Source organism: Tenrec ecaudatus, chromosome 11 (assembly GCF_050624435.1).
Source record: "Tenrec ecaudatus isolate mTenEca1 chromosome 11, mTenEca1.hap1, whole genome shotgun sequence".
Taxonomy (NCBI): Eukaryota; Metazoa; Chordata; class Mammalia; order Afrosoricida; family Tenrecidae; genus Tenrec; species Tenrec ecaudatus.
In genome coordinates, this window is record NC_134540.1 from 152228659 (window position 1) to 152248619 (window position 19961).

General features: G+C 42.6%; 1 protein-coding gene across 2 annotated transcripts in view; it reads left to right on the forward strand.

Annotated features, from left to right (window-relative positions):
• CLDN10 (claudin 10) overlaps nucleotides 1-19961 on the forward strand; it is a 216856-nt gene that overhangs the window by 187382 nt on the left and 9513 nt on the right. For both annotated transcript variants that reach the window (XM_075562642.1, XM_075562641.1), the window contains 2 exons: nucleotides 3635-3796; nucleotides 3885-3966. In XM_075562642.1, the coding sequence (XP_075418757.1) occupies nucleotides 3635-3796; nucleotides 3885-3966 (244 nt within the window). The remainder of the gene's footprint in view (nucleotides 1-3634; nucleotides 3797-3884; nucleotides 3967-19961) is intronic.

The window sequence follows — 19961 nt, forward strand, 5'->3', positions numbered from 1 at the left end:
GAAACGCATTCCACATTCTACCTGATCAGGCTGTAGAATTTAACCTTGTGCATTTTCTGTTAGAAAAGCCTGTATAGACAACTAACCCCCAAAGTCTCTACCATTGAGCTGATTCTGACACACAGTGACCCTATATGGCAGTGGTTCTCAACCGTCCTAATGCTGTGCATACAGGTTCTCATGTTGTGGTACACCGCCAACCATACAATTATTTTCATTGCTACTTCATCACTATAATTTTGCTACTGTTAGGAATCGAGTGACCCCTGTGAAAGGGTCATTTCACCCCAAAGGGGTCGTGCCCCAAAGGTTGAGAACCGCTGCGATGTGGGATTTCCAAAACCATAAATCTTGAAGAGGTCATCTTTCTCCCCAGGCATGGCTAGTGGGCTCGAACCTTGAATCATCTGATTAGCAGCCAATACCTACCTAACCCAGAGTGCCAGGAGGGTTCCTAAAGTCAATGCCAATTATAGTTAAACTTTTTGGAGATAATTTTATATCTTATTATAATAGGGACTAGTTCATTCCCTCTGTGTTTTTCTTTGTTTGTGTTGGGTTTTCTTAGTGCCTGTAAGTCAAAATCTGCTGAAATACATCAAAACCATACATAAGCTTAAATCTCAAAAAATAGTCAAACAGTGCCCCTGTAGCTCTGGTTATAAATGACATGAGAGTGTTAGGCTTATCAGGGAGACTCTTTTAATCTTGAGGTAAAACTTGAAGGACTCATTCTAAGACTATGCTTATTCAAAATTCAGTGACCTCTAGTCCATGTGTCTGTAGGAAAGAATGAGTATTTTCCTTTCCGCTTTGCCCTGACCTCTAATAATAAATGATTTTCTGTATCTGGGCATGAAGAATTCTTCTAAATTAATTCAACTAAAAAGTGGAATTTCTCATGTAAACCTGATGGGTGGATCTTTTGGCTTGCTTAATCAGTAGTGATTTATACCTACAAAGTCAGTCCACCTAATATTGGTCTGCTATCAATATTTTGGACTGAACTATGACAGAGTTTGAGACTGAAATGAAAGAGAATCTTACAGGGCAAAAGTTTGTTAGTTTAAACTTTATTGAATAAAATGGTACTAGTGTTTTGGACCAAAGGTAGGCTGAAGTACTCTATCACTCTGGTTGTGACAATAAGCGACGAAGGAAATGAGTTGTACAAGTGGAGAGTGGAGCAGCCAAACAGAAAGCATCCACCTATATGCAAATAAGTGATGCAACAATTATGTTATTGTACTACTCAGCCATGCTTCTTTTTAACCCATGTTTATTTTATGTGCTCTGAAAGGAATAAAATGTCAAGCTAGCTCAGGGTTTAGACTGCCCAAGGTTCAAGACGAAGATTCAGTGGCATGCATTTATAAGCTTCCCCTGATGTTGGAACGCTTGACCCTTTCTGGGGGTTGCTGCCCAAGTATAGGGAAACCTCATTTTGTTGCACTTCGTAGATTCGGGGTATTTTTGCAAACTGAAGGTTTGGCCGCTCAGCAAGTCTGTCAGCGCTATTTCCCCTATAGCATATGTGCTCACTTCATGTTGCTGGGTCCCATTTTGGTATTCTCACAATTCTTCCTATATTGTTATGGCATACTTTTCTCATATTGTTATGGCATACTTCAGGTACCCTGGTGGTATAGTGCTCACACACTGGGTTGCTAAGCACGAGGTCAGCAGTTAGAGCCCATCAGCTGCGCTAGGATTTCTACCACGGTTAAGAGTTAAAATCTTGGAAACTCACAGGGGCAGTTCTACCCTGTCCTACAGGATGACTGTGAGTCAGGATTGATTCATTCGCGGTGAGTACATATAAAAGTCATGCACTATAGTTTATTAAGTTTGCAATACAAACAAATAAACAAAAAAACCCTCACTGCCATTGACTTGATGCCAACTCTTTTAAAAAAATCATTTTATTGGGAGCTCATACAACTCTTATCACAATCCATAGATATATCAATTGTATAAAGCACATTAGTACATTTGTTACCTTCATAATTCTCAAAATATTTGCTCTCCACGATGATGCTTCTTTTGACAAAAATCTATTCTGCCACTCTGTGGCTTTTATTTTTATTTTTTAGCACATTTGTGCATTCATTACCCTCATCATTCACAGGAAATCCAGGGCCGATGATCCCTTCAGGGATGAGACTTCAGGGATGTGAGTGATGAGACTGGGAGGGAGGAGAGAGGGTGGTTTGGAAAGGGGGAGCCAATTCTAAGGATCTACATATAACCTCCTCCCTGGGGGACGGACAACAGAAAAGTGGGTGAAGGGAGATGTCGGACAGGGCAAGATATGACAAAATAATAAATTATCAAGGGTTCATGAGGGAGGGGGAAGTGGGGAGGTAGGGGAAAAAATGAGGAGCTGATGCTAGGGGCTTAAGTGGATTCCAACTCTTAGTGACCCTGCACAACAGGCTAGACCTGCCCCTGTGGGTTTCTGAGACTGCACTCTTTCCCAGAGAAGAAAGCCCTATCTTTCTCCCATGGAGGAGCAGGTGGTTTCAAACTGCTGACCTTGCAGTTAGTAGCCCAACACATAGCCACTACACCACCAAACCAAAAAAACCAAACTCACTGCCACCAGCACTCCTTTTATATGCACTAGGTAACCAAAACATCTGTGCAACTAGCGTTCTTGTGACGGTTGCTTTATTTCAAAGGTCTAGAACTGAACCTACCCTAGCTCAGAGGTTTGCCTGCAGATATTTCATGTGAAAAAAATTAAATTAACTATTTAAAGGGCTCAACGTATGTATGGAAGAGTTGGAGGATTGTGGGTGTGTTAGTCTGGGTACTTTAGAGAAACAAATCCACAGAAACTCATGTATAAGAGAGAATTTTATATAAAGGGTAAGCATGCATCAAGAAAACATCCCAACCTCGTGCTGCCCAATCCCACAAGTCCAACGTTAACCCATATGTCCAACACCAATCCACAAAGTCCTCCTCCATCTCACAAAACACACACTGTGATGCCGACTGCAGGAGGAAATCCGAATCAGTGAATATGTAAACATCTCAGTGCTGTCAGGGGTCTCCACACAGCTGCTCCAGCACCCAGAGCTGCATGAGGGTAGGTCCATGTGGCTTCTACTCAGGGATGTCTTGCAGGAAGTCAGCCTTGCCAGCTGACCAGGGAACTGGCTAAGGCAGCTGCACCCTGGTCTGACCATCAGAAAGCAAGAGACCCGAGAACTTGAAAGGCGAGGCTCATGGAGCCATTTATCCCTCTGCCCTTCAATTAACCCCACATGTGTGTATCGGCCAGGTTGGCACAATAAACTAACTACCTCAGTGGGAGTTGTAGAGGCCTACTTGCCCGGGCACTGCATCAGATCTGGGGTGGAGCACAATCTGTAAGAACTGCACTCTGGCACATTACATAAAGGATTTGAAAATGGGGATGATTGTAGCCAGAGATCTATTTTGGGAATGATGTACAAGCCAACGTGTGGCATAGGAATAAGGCTCCCCTGAGGTGCCTTCCCTTAGTCATCACAGTGATTTCTTTGGGAAAGGGAACAATTGTTGAGAGTGATTATGTACAATGAAGACTTACCCATAGACAACCCCATATTTTATGTTAATGTAAAATGACCTGCTCTAATTTCAGGTTACATCCAGGCATGTAGAGGACTTATGATTGCTGCTGTCAGCCTTGGCTTTTTTGGTTCCATATTTGCATTGTTTGGAATGAAGTGTACCAAAGTCGGAGGCTCAGATAAAGCCAAAGCTAAAATTGCTTGTTTGGCTGGAATTGTATTCATACTGTCAGGTAAACAGTAACTTTATTCCACACAAGGTACTTCATGATGCTAATGGATGGCCAATAACAATAGCACTTTCCTTCTCGTACTTTCTAGGGCTGTGCTCCATGACTGGCTGTTCCTTATATGCCAACAAGATCACAACGGAATTCTTCGATCCTCTCTACGTTGAGCAAAAGTAAGCTCTTTTCTCAGTCTACATGTATCCAGCTCATTGGAAATGTGCATAAATTGATGGTCTAAATGAAGTCACAAGAATTTCCTAGGTGGTGTGTGAAAGTAAGACATCCTGTTGGACAATATTTAATGATGGCATTCAAGATTTGTGATATTTTGTGTGACATGTTGACAACAAACAAACAAACAAAAACAAGGCAAAAGCGACTTCCTAGTCATAGCAACCCCGTGCGACACTATCGAGCTGCCCACTGGGGCTTTCTTGCCTCCTCATCCTGTAATCTTTATGGAAGCAGATTGCCTGTTCTTTCTCCCCTGGGGCATTCCATGTTTTGTCGAGTCATTTTTGTTGGGGTTGTCTCTTTTGTTTGTTTGTTTGCTTCTTGTTTGTGTTTTGCATGATTTTCTGTATGTAAAATCCAGGACAGGTTGATCTCTAGAGACAATAACTGGATGGATAATTGACTAGGGACACGGCAGGGGAAGATTGGGGGAATAGGGAGCCAACAACAACGACACAGGAAGAAACTGTTCTGAAACTGACTGTGGTGATGATTGCACAAATCTTCCCAATATGATTGAACGAATAGACTGTATTACATGCGAAGTATAACCGAATAAAAGTATTTCTTAAAACTTAAAAAAAATCCTTCATTTATATTACTGAGTGGTTTTTTTTTTAGTTTTTCTTTCTCAACAACTTTATTGACATACAATCATGTAATATATAATTCACTGATTTAAATTGCATAATTTATTTTTAGTAAATTAAATATCACCATAGTAAATGTTAGAACATTTTCACCATATCAAAAAGAAACCCTACACCCTATAGCTACCATCCCCTCCTTTGCCTCTATCCCCTTAGCCCTGAAAACCAATAAATTACTTTTGGTCTCTAGATTTCCTGCCCTGGATATTCATTCATATGAATGGGATCATAGCAGCCTGCTGGCTGATAAGCACAAGGTCAGCAGTTCAAAACCACCAGCCACTCTGTGGGAGAAAGAGGAGGCTTTCTGCCCCTGTAAATATTTAAAGCTTCAAAATTTCACAGGGGTGAAATTTGCACAGCATGGCAAACTGACAGATTTGTGGTTCGTGGTTCTTGCTAGGGTCAAATCTTTTACGAGAAAATTTGGATTTGGTGTAGTCCAGGGACTAGGTGCAACCTATTAACTGGTGTTTCTGGGTAAGCGTGTGCATGAACTCAGAGAGGGGTGTTTCAGAGACTCAACACTAGTGTCAGCATTGATCTAGGTGAGCTGGGATTTGGAGGGGACTGCTGGAGGAGACATCTGTCTTTTTCTTTGAGGTCTGCGTCAACCTGCAGCAGAGTAAGTTCTGAGGTCACTTAAGACCTGTATGTATTTTCATTTCTAGTTCTGTTTCTCACAGTGCATGGTAGACCATAATATGTTAAATAAATAGACAGATGGCTGGACGGATAAATGGGTGGGTGGATGGATGGATGGATGGATAGATAGATTGATAGACAGACAGACAGATAGCCTCACTAAAGTAGGATGTAGAACATTGACTTTGTGGACTATGTGATATCAGTTGACCTATATGTCCCCCAAGACAGTGGTCTGAAGTCTCAAAACCCTGTGACTCAACTCCCTCAAGGTTTTGGTGATGTCGAAGGGTTTTGTAGGGTATAGCATATAAATATGTTTGTGGGAATATCCTCAGCCAAACCTATCTGCTCAACTTACTGTCATCCCATGGCTGTTTAGCATGCACATCTGTCTATGTATCTACACATAGATGCTGTTGGTTATTACTGTATTGCAGATTGAGTCTATGGCAGTATCATCTTTAGCTTTTACTCCCATGCAACTCCTCGTAATCTTCTTTGCCAGTGATCATGTTCTAACCAAGTTACTATATGTCTAATTTATTCTGTGGGGCCTTGGTAGCATAGTGGGGTATGTTTTGGGCTGCTAGGCGCAAGGTCAGGAGTTCCAAACTACCAATGGCTCAGCGGCAACTCTACCCTGTCCTGTCAAGTCACTATGAGTCAGACTCAACATGACAGCAATGAGTGAAGCTTTTCTCTCTAAATTTTCACCCAGACTACAATTTAAAAATGACAAAAAAAGTTTCTATGCAATAAAAATTGTGTCCCTGTCCTCAAATAAAATGAATTCTACTTTCTTTGGTTCAAGAAGCAGCAGCAGCAGCAGCAGCCAGGTAAAGAATGTTCTGTTTCATTAGCACAGAGGCAATCTCCGTAAGGGGAACAGACAGAAGGCACACCGACCCTCCTCTTCCCATCACTATCAGAGTACCAGTTTACATGAGCCAAACCGAACCAAACTCACGGCCGTCGAGTCAATGCTGGCTCATAGCAACCCCCCCTGTGGGTTTTCTGAGACTGTAACTGTTTATTGGAATAGAAAGCCCCATCTTTCTCCTGAGGAGCTGCTGGTGGCTCCAACATGCCAATATGCAGATCGCAGCCCAATGCTTAAGCATTACAATGCCAGCTACCCCCAAATTCCATCCCTCCCTCCAGTCTGAGAAAGGATGGGGTGTGGGGGTGGGAGGGATGTGGCCTCTTCAGAAGGGCAGTGGGGGACAGCTACCGTCCACATGCTGTAGTTGAAGTTTCTGGGAAGCAAATACTTGCCCACCAGTCTCCAAACTCCACAGTGCACTGGAAAATTGGCTCAGAATGCATGTCTGTTGCTGTGGGCATTGAGGATGCGGTCCGGTGCTAACGGAATGTCCAGAACATCCCTGTCAAAGGCACTCCACGGCTGCCTCAGTTAAGAAGAAGCGACTCAGCTCATCCTCAAATTCCCACTGCATCCCCACTATGTGCACAGAACTCAGGAAGAGTGTGTTGTTTTTTGGCTAAAGAGAGCCGAGTGGCGCCTCGTGTCCAGTTGGCTTAGGGCTGTGAGGCCAGCACCACTAACAGCTCTGTACTCTGCAGCTGTTCTCACACCACCTTGTCCCCACAGTGCAGCGGGGAGATTCTTTCCCAAGGGAAAATCAAATGTTCAATCTGACTGTGTTTGTGTTCTGCCACTGGTCCCCGTGCCCCTTTGCTTTTGCTTCCTGCCTTTCCGTTCAAGTGATGATGATGTTTTATGATTCCGGTAGGTGCTCATTCAAAGCCTGGAAAATCAAACAAACAAACAAACAAACAAACAAAAACCGATTTCTCAACTATTCCCTTTAGTCCACTTCAAACCAATTTCTGCCTTTTTATCAAAAATAATACTTACTCACACAAACACACACACACACACACACACACACACACACACACACACACACACACACACACACATTCTCCTGCAAACTTCTGGTCTCAAAGGCATCCTTTCACATGGTTCACAGTCCCCGAGTGTTGGAATCTAACTACACCAGTTCCACCATTGCTTTGTTGTTCAAACTAGAACTTCCTGCATGGCCTCCTTTGTTTACTCTAACAGTTCCAAGGAAAAACTAGGCAACATAAAGAAACTTCTTTTCCAACCATGCAGAGCTGCAGCATGGAGCCAATTGGTGAGGAAGCAGGGAATTGCGATATTAGATGTACTTCTTCTTGGCCTGTAAGATTTGTCAACAAGTCATTTGCCTCAGATGTTCTTACGCTTGTCTCTTCTCCTTCCTCTGGGTGTTTCTATTTGCAGTTATTTGAAAACGGTGCCATTGTTGATCTCTAGTACTCTTCACACATGGTGTAGATGTAGTTTCTACTTTAAGCTTTACTCTTTACTGGATAAAATCTTTCTACCATTGTGGCTGTTTCTTGTTATTGTGTGTGCTGTCCAGTCAACTCATAGTGACCAGTAGAACTGCCCCAGAGGGTTTCTATGCTGTCATCTCTATTGGAGTAGCTTTTCAGATTTTCCCTCCCATGGGGCTGTCGGATGGGTTTATACCTCCATTCAAGACTGTGAGGCATAATGGTGAAACAGCCAAGAGCTGAACTATTCTACCACCAGGGTTCCTGATGGCTCTCTGGTAATTAGAAATACACAGTTACTTCAAGCTATGCTCGCTCATTCACATTGTCTGTTAAAGTTAAGGGAACGGTAGACGATTCAAGATGTAAATTTTAGATGAGACGAGTATTGCTGCATGAGGTTGAAAAGATGCCGCCATCTCCGTAGGTGACCTCACGAGGGGGGTTCGACTTCTTGGTCCTCTCCTGCTTATAATGCAATAAATGAAGGATATTTGTGTCTCTGCACGCATGCCATTCATGACTCCTCCTGAATGAATAGCTGGTTGACACTGAGTTCACGGATTCTTGGAGATGCGTTCCCACGTCAGTGCCAAGTGCGTAGGAGAAAAGGGAATTCCATTGAACATGTGAAGAAGATGTTTTTCTATGGCTTCACTTTGCTCAGCCCACTTTATCCACTTTGTCAGAGCACTGGACTTGCTCGCTTTTGTTGTGCTACCTTGACTGGATGGTCTGCTTGGGCACCAAGTAGTTGAAGCTGTGTTGTTCTTACTGACTGGCACATAAGAGTCATTATCCTGCCACTTGGCCTTGCTGTCTGGCACCTCAGCGTTCACTCACTAGTTCTGTCATAATCTAATTAGGTGGCTGAGCAGTTGCCATCAACGCTGACTCTTAGCATTCCCTTGTATGTCAGCATGGAATGGTGCTCCATAAGGCTTTCCATGGCTCCATGTTTAGAAACAGACCGCCAGGCCTTTCCTCTGAGGCATCTACCTCCAGGCCTCCTCAAACCTCCAGCCTTTTAGTTAACCCCTGAGTGCATTGCCTCTCGGCATCACCCAGGAAATCCGCTCGGTGGTTAGCATAGCACCAGCTTTTTGGTGTTTAGTCCAAGCCAGACCACCTCCATCTCGATGCAGAGGTGACACTATGCTCATTTGGATTTTCCCGTAGCCGATGAATACACAGCAGGGAGGGTACTGTTTCAGAACGAGGACCCTGGGCCCAAGCTGCCTGGGAGCCATCTCCAGTCCTGCCACCTGTTGAATGGGGACCCCTGGGAATGTTAACTGTGCGTTACTGTACCTGTTTCTCTTTCAGAAAGATGTACACAGGCATAGCAGACACTGTGAGGCTGTTGTGAGGATCAATGAGATAAGTACATTTCAACCACCGAGAGAAGTGCCAGCGCATAGTTAGCAGAAATGTTGGCTGTGATTTTTAAGGGTACTGAGCCTTAGGCAGAGTCTATTAAGGTACAGGTGCGTAGCTTGTCTTTTCTAGGGCATACTAAGTTGTTGCTGATGTTAGTTGCCATTGAGTTGGTATAGCAACCGAGAGCACCCTGGTTCTAGAGAGCTGTCTGACCTGCCTGCTGCATCCCCATCAGCACTGGTCAGCTAGAGTCGATGGATGCAGCCAGTGTGTGTTTTGAGGTCTCATCTTCCAGCATTGTATTGGAGAAGATTCTGTTGTGATCCGTAAGGTCTTCACGATCTAGTTTTCAGGAGTAATTCCTCAGGTCTGTCTTCCTAGTTTGTCTGGGAGCTCCCTTGAAACCTGTTTACCATGGGTGATACTGCTGGTCTTTGAAATACCAGTGGCCCAGCTTCCGGCGTAATGGCAGCATGCAAGCCACTGCAGCATGACAGGTGGGTATGAAGGTTAGCACGAGAGAAAGGTGCATTGAATGTTGGAGACCGAGAGAAGGGAACATTATTCTAAGTCACTGGACTTGAAGTAGAAGACAAATGCCAAAAGGACCCCCGAGCATGGAAATACTAAAAAGAAATCGGGCTTGTGTCAACTCTTCTATTTCTAATGACCTCTGTCATCACATTGGGTGAGAGAAAAGCAGCCATTTGAAAGTGTCTTCTAGATATTAGAGGATCTCAAAAAGTTCACAGAAAAATTCTGTGATCTTTTAATTCCATTTTTCCACTAGCATTTTGAAACTTCCTGTAGGTGTTCTAAAGAGTGCTGGTGGGCTAGTGGTTATGTGTTGGGCTGCTAACCACAAGATCAGGAATTCAAACCCAACAGCTACTCTTTGGGAGAAAGAGGAGGTTTTCTCCTCCCATGAAGAGTTACATTCTCAGAAACCCATAGGGGCAGTTCTATCCTGTCCTATAGAGGCACTCTGGAGATCCTTTACATGAGAACTTAATTGCATAAGTAGGTGGTTAAAGATGGTGCTGTTAAGTGCTATGAATCAAAAGGCTGGCAGATCAAACCCACTCACAGGGGCCTGAGAAGAAAGACTTGCCTGTCCGTCTCCCAGAGTCCCAGTCTGGGATCCCTGGCTGCTCCACAGTTCTGCTCTAGCTATAAGCTCACCACAGGTTGGAATTGAGTCCTACTCAGGGTTTGGGTTTAATTGAGGATTCTGAGTAGGATATAGATTATACTTTTAAAAAGTTTTATTGATATAAAATTCATATATCATACACTTCCATAGTTAGGTTACTTTTAAAAAAGAGTTGTATATATATCATCATAATCATTTCTAATGCTCCCTCCCTCCCCAGCATTCATTATTTGCTCCCCAAATCTCCTCAGCCTCCCCAAACCCCACCCCCTGATAAACCATGTCTCTATGCATCCATTCCTTCCATACTTCATACACTGGGAAACCCAGCAGAAACAAGAAAAAACAAAATGAAACAAATAAAATATTAATAATAACATAAAGATTAAAAGAGTAAGAAAGAAAAAGGTCATCGACAATATTTTAAAAAAGTCAGAGAAGGAACTTCTGTCGCGGAACAAGTGAGAAATGTTTAAGCCTAGAGCAAATTCAGGTTGGGTCAAGAGGGAGGTCAACTGACCAAGTATTGTATTATACCATATTTGATCCACCATGATCAAATATATAATAATCTCTGTCTAATAGTAAAGCTGTGTTCTGTCCCTCCCCTGTGTCCAGTGGGGATCTGCCAGAAGTTTAATCTGACTGATAATCTGCAGATGGATTTTGGGCAATTGCCTGTCTTGAAGCTCATACCTCTCCGTAGTGTCAGTGTGTTCCGCCATCACGTTTTTCATGTAATTGGTTATTGAACTTATAATAATAGATAATGTTCTGACATATCATTTCTCATTTAAAACCAAGGGAAAATGAACTACCAATTAGACATGCTCATGGAGCTCAACAGCCTGTGAATATTATTCAACAACAGACTTGATTTTAATTGGATCATGTCACTTTAAGGGCATTCGGTATTTCTTATAAATTGTAATTTACTTTGGGAGTGCCAGAAGTGGTTTGTGCTTGGATGCAAACCTAAAGATTGGAGGTTCAAATCCACCCAGCTGTACCATGGAAGAAAGAGCCTGGCAATCTGCTTCTATAAAGATGACCACCAACAAGAGATCAGCCCTAGGGAGCAGTTGGTTCTGTGATATGTGAGGTTGCCATGAGCTCACTCGACTGCAAAGCAAACAAACTCACCTCTATCGCATTGTATGTGATTTTTAAATTCCTATGAGGTGTATGAAAGTAGTCACTGACCAGCTTTAAGACGGTGAGAGTTTGTGCATGAATTGCCAGATATTTTGAAGATTCAAAGTTAATGATAGTGTATTGATAAAGAGCAATCAACTGTAGATTTTAGAGTTACACCTCAGCCTAGATTCTGACGCTCACTCCTCTGGGGCGAGTTATCTCATCTGAATGTTAACAGGATTAAGTAAAATATATTAAAAAATCATGTAAAACATAGAAGTAATGACAGTGGAATTTTCCCACATACTTTTTGAAAAAACAAACAAGCAAGCAAACAAACAAACAAAACAAGATTCACTGCCATCAAGCGGATGCCAAATGCACAGCAGCCCTAGAAGACAAGGTAAAACTGCTCCTGTGGGTTTCCAGGGCTGTAACTCTTATGGGTATAGAAAGCCTCATCTTTTCTCTTTTAAGTCATCTTATTGGGGGATCATACAACTCCTATCACATTCCATACATATATCAATTGTAAAAGCACATTTGTACATTCAGTGCCCTCATCATTCTCAAAACATTTGCTCTCCACTTAAGCCCCTGGCATCAGCTCCTCATTTTCCCCATCCCTCCCCACTCCTCTCTGCCATGAACCCTTGATAATTTATAAATTATTATTTTGTCATATCTTACACTGCTCGAGGTCTCCCTTCACCCACTTTTCTGTTGTCTGTCTCCCAGGGAGGAGGTCACATGTAGATACTTTTAATCAGTTGCCCCTCTCCACCCTCCCTTCCCTCCACCCTCCCGGTATCCCTACTCTCACCACTGATCCTGAAGGGCTCATCTGCCCTGGATTCCCTGTGTTTCCAGTTCCTATCTGTACCTGTGTACATCCTCTGGTCTAGCCAGATTTGTAAAGTAGAATTGGGATCATGAAAGGGTGTGGGGGGTAAGGAAGCATTTAGGAACAGAGGGAAGTTGTATGTTTCATTGTTGCTACATCACACTCTGACTGGCTCGTCTCCTCCCCAAGACCCTTCTGTAAGGGGATGTCCAGTGGACTACAAATGGGGTTTGGGTCTCCACTCTGCACTCCCCCACTCATTCACTATGATAGGATTTTTGTTCTGATGATGCCTGATACTTGATCCTTTCAACATCTCATGATCACACAGGCTGGTGTGATTCTTCCATGTGGGCTTTGTTGCTACTGAGCTACATGGCCGCTTGTTTACCTGCAAGCCTTTGAGACCCCTGATGCTATATCTTTTGATAGCTGGGCATCATGAGCTTTCTTCACCACATTTGCTTATGCACCCGCTTTGTCTTCAGCGGTTGTGTCAGGAAGGTGAGCATCATGGAATGCCAATTTAATAGAAGAAAGTATTCTTGAATTGAGGGAGTACTTGAGTAGAGGCCCAAAGTCCATCTTCTACCTTAATACTAAATCTATAAATATATGCACATAGATTTATTTCCCCATCCTCATATATAAATATATTTGCCTATATACATGCCTTTATTTAGACATCTATAAATGCCCTTTGCCTCCTAACTCTTTCCTCTATTTCCTTTGACTTTCCTCTTGTCCCACTATCACAATCAGTCTTCATTTGGGTTTCAGTAATTCCTCTTGGTTACATTACTCTTGATCACGCCCTACCAGGCCTCCTACACCCTCCTCACCACCGATTTGGATCACTTGTTGTTCCCTTACCCCTTGGTTTGTTAACACGTCTTCCTTTCCCCACACCTCCACCTCTCCCATGTCCCCCCAGAACTCTAGGTCCAGTTGTTTTCTCCTCCAAATTGTTCATCCAGCCTATCTTATTTAGACAGACATGCAGAGATAATAGCATCCACAAAAACAAAACAGAGCAAAACCAAGCAACAAAAGAAAACAAAACAACAACAACAAGCCAATGATAAAAAACAAACAAAGCCCAACAACAAGAAAGAAACGCGTGTAGTTAGTTCAAGGACTTTTTGTTGGCCTTTAGGAGTGTTTCTGGGTCGAATCTGATGGGGCACCAAGCCCTGGACAAAAGTCTATTTTTGGTATTCCCTAGGGACTTTGTTGCTCTGTTCCCCTTGCTGTTCTGTTCCAAGCCCTTAGTGTTTTGCCTCGGTATGGTGGGATCAGATTGGGCGGAATTCCCATACTGTGTCTTCAGGGTTGTCCCCTGTAGGGCTATGAGTCTGTGAGGGATGTCGTGTCTCATAGTGGGACTGGCCATATGGTCTTCTCTGTGGATTGGTTGCTCTGACCAGGGGTATCATTGTCAAGGCTTGGTGGGCCAGGATGTGCTCCACTCTCTCTTCCTCCCCCTTCATTTGCTCCTGTGTCCTATGATCAGACATGTCCCTCTCCCGGAGCTGCAGATTCAGTGCTGTCCTCTGAAATATATTCTTCCGGGGCGAGGGGCAGTTGTCCACATAGTTGGCATTGGGCCCAGCCCCTCAGACTTCTCCACTGGTTCCCTATTCCATGCTGGCATGTTGAATTCACATCTTGGAGCACTGGGTAGACTTCTGGTCCCTCTTTCCCTGTGGAGATATAAACAATACCCTCCCCTTGGGTGGGTTAGTGCCCTGTTCCCCCGCTACCCATTTCTTTTTATATGCCCCCCCCTTTTAGTTGGCTATCATAAGTATCCCTGGATTTGGTCTGGCCCGCCATACTATCTGTTCCTCACCCCAGGAATGTTTGTAAACAGTATCTTTTTCCTTATGCCCCTTTTGCATTGTTTTTTTTTTTAAAGCTTACCTTAGCGGACTCATGTTGTACTGTCCTTTTATGTTTGGCTTATTTCCCCTAGCACGATTTTCCCCAGTTCTTCCCATGCAGCAATGTGTTGCATATGTTCATCACTGCTTTTTAGCAATGCATAGTACTCCATTGTATGTATGTAACACAGGTTTTTAATCCACTCATCAGTTGATGGGAATTTGGAGTGTTTCCAACTCCTTGCAGTTGTGAATGTGCCCCAATGAACACTGGAGCACAGATGTCTGGCTGTGCTTTGTTTCTGGCCTCTTCTGAGTATCTGCCCAGTAGGGGGATTGCTGGGTTGTATGGTAGCTCGATTTCCATCTGTTTTAGATATCACCAGATCGCTTTCCATAGTGGCTGTACATACTTAGAGGTCCACCAGCAGTGGACGAGAGTTCCTGTTTCCCCACAGCCCTTCCAAACACTTACTGCTTTCTGATTTTTTGAATTGGGCTATCTCTGAGGGTGTTAGCTGGTACCTCATTGTTGTTTTAATTTGCATTTCTCTTATGGCTAATGATCGGGAATATTTCGTCATATGTTTATTGGCCATTCAGATTTCTGCCCCTGTGAAACTTCTGTTCAGGTCCTTTGCCCACCTCCTCAGTGGGCAATTAGTTTTTCTCTTTTTGGAAGTTAGCAGAGTATTGTAAATTTTAGTAATAAGGCCTTTGACTGATGCGTTATTGCTAAGATATTTTTCCTAGTCTGTGGGCTTTCTTATTGTGTTCTTGGTGAATTCTTTCGATGTGTACAGGTGTTTTATCTTCAGTTTATCCCATTTGTCAATTTGTGCCTCCTCTGTGTTTGTGTCCTTCCCTTTTTATGACAGTCTATGTACTCCCTGTGCCAAAGTTCTCAAGTTGGTTCCAATTCCCTCCATGATGGCCCTAATAGTTTGGGGTTAAAATTTGAGGTCTGTATTCCACCTTGTGTTTATTCTTGTGCATGGAGTGAGATAAGGATCTTGCTTCTGCAGCTAGATATCTATTTCTTCTAGAACCACTTGTTAAAGAGCGCATCTACTTCCCATTAGATATTTTGGGGCCCTTATCAAAGATCAGTTGTCTCTATGCTGATGATTTTATTTCTGGGTTTTCAGTTCTTTTCCATTGGTCTGAGTATCTGTCATTTAGCCAATACCATGAGGTTTTGACAACTGTGGTTGTATAGTATGTGCTATGGTCAGGTAAAGAAAGCCCTCCCACTGCATCCTTCTTGAGGAATTCTCTGCTAATTCAGGGCTTCTTCCCTCTCCATATGAAGTTGGTAATCAGTTTTTCATTTCTTTGATGAAAGATGAGAGTAATTGTATCGGGATTGCATTAAACTTACATAGTGTCTTGGGCAGAACTGACATCTTGACTATATTGAATCTTCCAGTCCACGAGCATGGGATACTCTTTCATTTGTTGAGGTCACTCTTGGTTTCTTCTAATAGTATTCTGTAGTTTTCCTCATATAGATCTTTTGTTCTTTTAGTCAGGTATATCCCCAGATATTTCAATTTGTGCTTGGTTATTCTGAAGGGTACCACCTTTTTGATCTCTTCTGTGGTCTTATCCGATGTGTATAGCAGTCCGATAGACTTCTGTTTGTTGATCTTGTCCTGCCACTATGCCAAGCTCCTCTATTGCTTACAATACTCCCCTTGTGCTGCTTTTAGGAATTTCTGTATATAAAATCATATCATCTGCAAATAACAAAAGTTTCACCTCTTCCTTCCCTAGACAAATACCATTGATGTCTTTTCTTTGCCTTATGCTGTTAGCTAAAACTTCCAGTATGATATTAAACATGAGTGAGGACAAGGAGCATCCTTGTCTGGTCCCTTTCAGTGGGATTGTGTTTGTCTTTTCTCCATTGACTACCACATTGTCTGTTGTTTTTTTTTTTCTTACATGGCTTGTATTATCTTGAGGAATTTTCCTTTCATTCCTATCTTCTCAAGTGTCTTAAACAGGAATTCGTGTTCGATGTTGTCGAATGCTTTTTCTGCATCTATCTATATTATCATGTGGTTCTAATAATTTTTCATGTCAAAGTAACGAATGATACTAATGGTCTTTCTTGTGTTGAACCATCCCTGGTGTGAATCCCACTTGGTTATGGTGAATTTTTTGTTTTATATACTTTTGTATTCTATTGGCCAGTATTTTGTTAAGGATTTTTGCATCAAAGTTCATTAGGGATATTGGTCTGTAGTTCTCGATTCTTGTGGTATCCTTGCTCGGTTTTGGTATCAGAGTTATACTAGCTTCATAGAAGGGGTTTGGAAGTTTGCCGTCTTTTCTATGTTCTGGAAGAATTTGTGTAAGATTGGTGTCAGTTCCTCCCTAGATGCTTGGTAGAATTTTCCTGTGAAACCATCTGGTCCTGGGGATTTTTTTGTTGGTAATCCCTTGATAACCTTGTCTATTTATTCTATTGCTATGGGTCTGTTGAGATTTTTGACGTCCTTTGGGGATAGTCTAGGGAGGGATTGTTTTTCCAAGAATTTGTCCAAGTATTCCAAGGTGTTGAATTCATTTGAGTACTTTTCTTTTTCTATTAATGGGATTGTCCTGTTGGCTCTGCTCTAGTTGTTGTAAATTTTGTGCCAGCATATTAATCATGAGTCACTCTTCTTTTTTCAGGTGTGCGTGTATTGCTATGAAACTTCCTCTGATAACTCCCTTTGCCGTGTCCCATAAATTTTGGTGTGTCATGTTCTCATTCTCATTGGTTTCTAGAAATTTCATCTCTGATCTGTGCCAGTACCTACTCCTTTTGCAATAGAGAGTTATTCATCCTCCAATTGTTTGCTCTTGTTTTCTTTGTCTTCCTTTTGTTGATCTCCAGCCTTATGGCACAGTGGCCAGAGAGAGAGGTCTGTATGATAACAATGTGCTTAAATTTATGTAGATTCACCTTATACTCCAGCATGTGATCTATCTTCGAATATGTGCCATGCAATCTTGAAAAGAATGTAAATGTATTAGTATTTGGATGATAAGTTCTGTAAATATCTATCTGGTCAAATTCTCTAATTGTTGTGTTTAGATCTCTAGCCTACTTGTTGAGTTTCTTTCCCTGTGATCTATCTTTCTCAGAAAGTGGTGTATTGAACTCACCCACTATAATTGTTGAGTCTGTGATTTCTTTTTTCATCTTTTGGAGTGTTTGGTTGACATATTCAGCGGCGGTCTCATTGGAGGAATGTATGTTTACAATGCTTAGTGGCTCTTTGTCTACTGTTCCCTTGAGCATTATATAGTGTCCCTCCTTATCTCTTTTGATGGTTTGCACTTTGAGGTCAATTTTATCTGAGATTAGGATTGCAACCCCTGATTTTTTTGAATTGCTATTTGCTTGGTATACCTCTCTCCAGCCTTTGATTTTCAGCCTATCTTTGTAGCCTTGAGATGCATCTTCTGTAGGCAGCAGATTGATGGGTTGTGTTTTCTAAGCCAGTCTGCAAGTGTCAGTCTTTTAATGCCCGAGTTTAGTCCATTGATATTCAGGGTTATTATCTCCATCTGTGGACGCTGTGATGTCATCTTATACCTTTTGTGTTGGCTGTTTTCCTACCTCTCATATCAGTGTATTGTGCATGTGTGTATGTGTGTGTGTTATAGGTACATTTTGCCTTCTTTCCACCATTAACCAATGCTATCTTGGTGTATGTTTTCTCTTTGTTGCCATCTGGGTGAGATTGTTCTAAGTGGCGGTCTCTTATTTATGCTTGGTGAGTTTTGTTCTTCTGCCCATACTGGGTCAGCAAGGATCTTTTGTAGGACTGGGTTTCTTCTAACGTATTATTTGAGTTTTTCCTTGTCTGGGAAGACTCTTATTTTTCCATCTTTCTTGATCGATAATTTGGCTTGGTAGAGCATTCTTGGGTTTGCATTGTTTTCCTTCAATTTTTGGAATATGTTACTCCACTCTCTCCTTTTCCTCATAGTTTCTGCTGATAGGTCTGAGCATATTCTTATTTGGGAACCTTGCTTGTTTTTCTCTAGCTGCTCTCATGATTTTCTCCTTTTCCTCAAATTTGGATAGTTTAACTATTATGTTCCTTGCTGACTTCTTATTGGGATTCAGTCTAGCTGATGTTCTTTCAGCCTCCTGAATGGTTGCCTCTTTTTCATTCATTAAGCTGGGGAAGTTTTCTTCTAAGAATTCTCTCACTGTTGTTGCAGGTAACTTCTTTGTTGTGTCTTCCTCTGTTAACCCAATAATTCTAATGTTGTTCCTCTTTACTTTATAGCATCAGACGTAGCTTTTAAGTTTTCTTCAGTGTCTCTGATGATCTTATTAGAGTTTTGTTCCCGTTTGCTAAAGTCTGCTTGACTGTCCTCCAAGTCATTGGTGCGGTTCTCTGCTTCCTCCAGTTGATTCTTGAGGTCTGTAGGTTTGCTATTGGTTTTTGTTATCTCCTCCATAAGCTCTTGTATTTCCCTTTGGTGCATGGACTTTATCTCCTCTATCATTTCATCCTTTTCTGTATTGTTTCCCTCATATCCTGTATGACTCCAAACAGCATTCTGAAAAAACAATTTTTGGCAGCTCAATGTATGCTTCTTCTATGCATGTTGTTATGTTCAGGATATCTTCTGCCATTGCCTTTTGTTTCTCCTGTTGTTGTTTTTTGTTGTTGTTGAGGTCATTGACGCTGGTGGCTGTTTGCGTTACGTTGTTTTAGAGGATCCAGGTGCCATTTTCTAGGGAGTCGAAGAGTACTGGCTCTCTCTGGGAGACTTGTAGGAATGCTTCTTCGAACTGCCTACAGCTAATTTCACTATGGAATTAGCTTACCACTTTATCCTCCTGTGGCTTCCCTCTTAGGAGAGTGCCCCAGAAGGCTGGTGGGTTGCCTGCTTTGGTGTAGAACACAGAGAATGGTGGGGGGAATTGCCTTGGCCAATTAGATCACTGTGGAGGTTGGGCAGAGGTTCCTGCAGCAGCATGGCACAATTCCCAGGTAGGTATTTGGGTGGAGTATCCTCTGGTGGAGGTTGGCCTGGCTTTCTCCAGCCTCGGGCTACACTGCACAGGGTTGAGCTCACCTAGCTGGGTTTTGGGCAGGCATAAATGCCCTAGGCTAAGGGGAGTGGCCTGGAGGTCAGCAGTGGTGTGTGAGAGAACAGTGAAGAGACAAAGAGGAGAAAACAAAACTAGACAAAAAACAAAGCACTCCTGAAACTGTCAAGGGATAGAGAAAAGAGAGGGAAACAAAATTACCAATATAACAGAGCCCCTATCTCTGTGCGTGGGGCTGCAAGGGCTTAATCCCTGCCCCAAGGTGGTGGCAAGTGTGGCTATGGTGAGATTAAGCCCCATGCATCGGCTCCAAATGGGTCCGGCTCTGGTCTAGACAGTGGCCGGGCTAAGGTCAAACCCTAGCTGGCCTCCATTTTGGTAAGTCAAAAGCCCCCAGCCCTTCAAAATCTTGTGGATCTGTGCCTACTTATTTTTATAATGCTCCTCCTGTGATCCAACAGTGTTGAATTCCCCTCTAAGTAACTCCTGGGCTGATTTCTGCAGACTCCCTGTGGTATGTGTGATTCAGTTGCCATCTACCCAGAATTTCGAAAGCCTCATCTTTATCCCAAATTTTTGAAGTTTCCTTGTACCTGCTGTAATGGCATATGGTACCAACATATACATTTTGGGGGGATTCTATACTATCCTATTCCTTTGTCACACTGTGAGGGCTGTAGTATTGTAGCAATATTGGAAACTATGTCACAGTATTTCAAGGACCAGCAGAGTTGCCCATGGTGGACAGATTAGAGTGGAGCTTTCAGACTGTAATAGACTAGTAAGAAAGGGCTCGCCATCTATTTCTGAAAATTAGATCATGAG